The sequence below is a fragment of the Gavialis gangeticus genome, unplaced genomic scaffold, assembly GCF_001723915.1.
Source record: "Gavialis gangeticus isolate Ggan-Ray unplaced genomic scaffold, GavGan_comp1, whole genome shotgun sequence".
In the NCBI taxonomy this organism is placed as follows: Eukaryota; Metazoa; Chordata; order Crocodylia; family Gavialidae; genus Gavialis; species Gavialis gangeticus.
Window position 1 is genome coordinate 6,883,601 of NW_017729031.1, and position 1,190 is coordinate 6,884,790.

At 36.2% G+C, this 1,190-nt stretch overlaps 1 protein-coding gene across 8 annotated transcripts in view; it reads left to right on the forward strand.

Moving 5' to 3' along the window:
- The window catches only part of NEB (nebulin), a 255,506-nt gene that overhangs the window by 29,754 nt on the left and 224,562 nt on the right, over positions 1 to 1,190 (forward strand). For all 8 annotated transcript variants that reach the window (XM_019522420.1, XM_019522414.1, XM_019522415.1 and 5 more), the window contains exons 19-20: positions 272 to 379; positions 464 to 577. In XM_019522420.1, coding sequence (XP_019377965.1) covers positions 272 to 379; positions 464 to 577 — 222 coding nt within the window. The remainder of the gene's footprint in view (positions 1 to 271; positions 380 to 463; positions 578 to 1,190) is intronic.

Below are 1,190 nucleotides of genomic sequence, written 5' to 3' on the forward strand. Positions count from 1 at the left end.
GTATAAGGGGCCTAAGTTGGAGCTGGAGGAGGTCTAAGCTGGATCTTTGCAACTACTTCAAAGACTCTTTGTGTGACTGAACTAGGTTCAGTGATTCTTGTACAAGCAGGAATAGAGACTGAAAAGTTTTAAATCATAAATTGCATTAAAGTTAATTATCTAAATAGTTGGTGTGTTAAATTGTTACATGAGATGGGGACAATGGGTTTTTTATCTTTTAATTTATACATCAGTATTTGACGTCATATGTCATTAATTTTTCTTTCACCAGAACTGCTATAAGTATGACTGGGAAAAGGCTAAATCTAAGCAATTTGAAATAAAAGTCGATGCAATTCCACTTCTTGCTGCTAAAGCTCACAATAAAATTGCAAGCGAAGTAAGTGTGGAATAGGAAAATAATCATTCTAAATTTAGGTTAGATCACGGGCCATAGTTTTACATGTATGCTCTTGCTATGCAGGTGGCATATAAGAAAGACTATGAAAAGAATAAAGGAAAAATGGTTGGAGCTTTGAGCATTCATGATGATCCCAAGATGTTACATTCTGTGAAAGTGGCCAAACAGCAGAGTGACGTAAGTCCTTTATGACAATCTCCTATTTATTTATTTTTAAGTTCGTGCTTAGTCCTTTATAGACATGATTGAGACAGTGATATGTCTTGACCATCTTAGATTCTAACCAGAAAATGTCTAAGTAGTAAGAGAGTGGGCTGTCTCCAGCCCTCCTGGTACACCATCTATTTGTGCAGAGCCTTTGTTTGGCACATGGTTAGTTATGGTCCCTTGCATCCTAGCATTGATTTTCCCTTCCAGCTATATATCCCCTCTGAGGGTCTTCTAAGTGGTACACCCTATCCTTAACCCAGTTACTTTATACATTATCAAGCTATTAGCTAGTTTATGTAACATATTAATAAGGTATGTGTTAGGTGCTGGTTTAGTAGGTAGCGCACATAAAAAAATGTCAGATCAGTACTGCTGCCAGCGGATGAAGTTATTTCTTTCACTGAATCAGTGTTGTACACTGGAGGCTTAAATCCTACTGACACATTGCTAATACATTGTGGTACGACACATTATATTTGCAGATAGCCCATAAACTATTTTCAAAACATGGATTAATAATACTGGATGAATTGCAGTTTCTTTTCTAAGGAACTTTTAAAAAAGTAATGGTCTATACCTT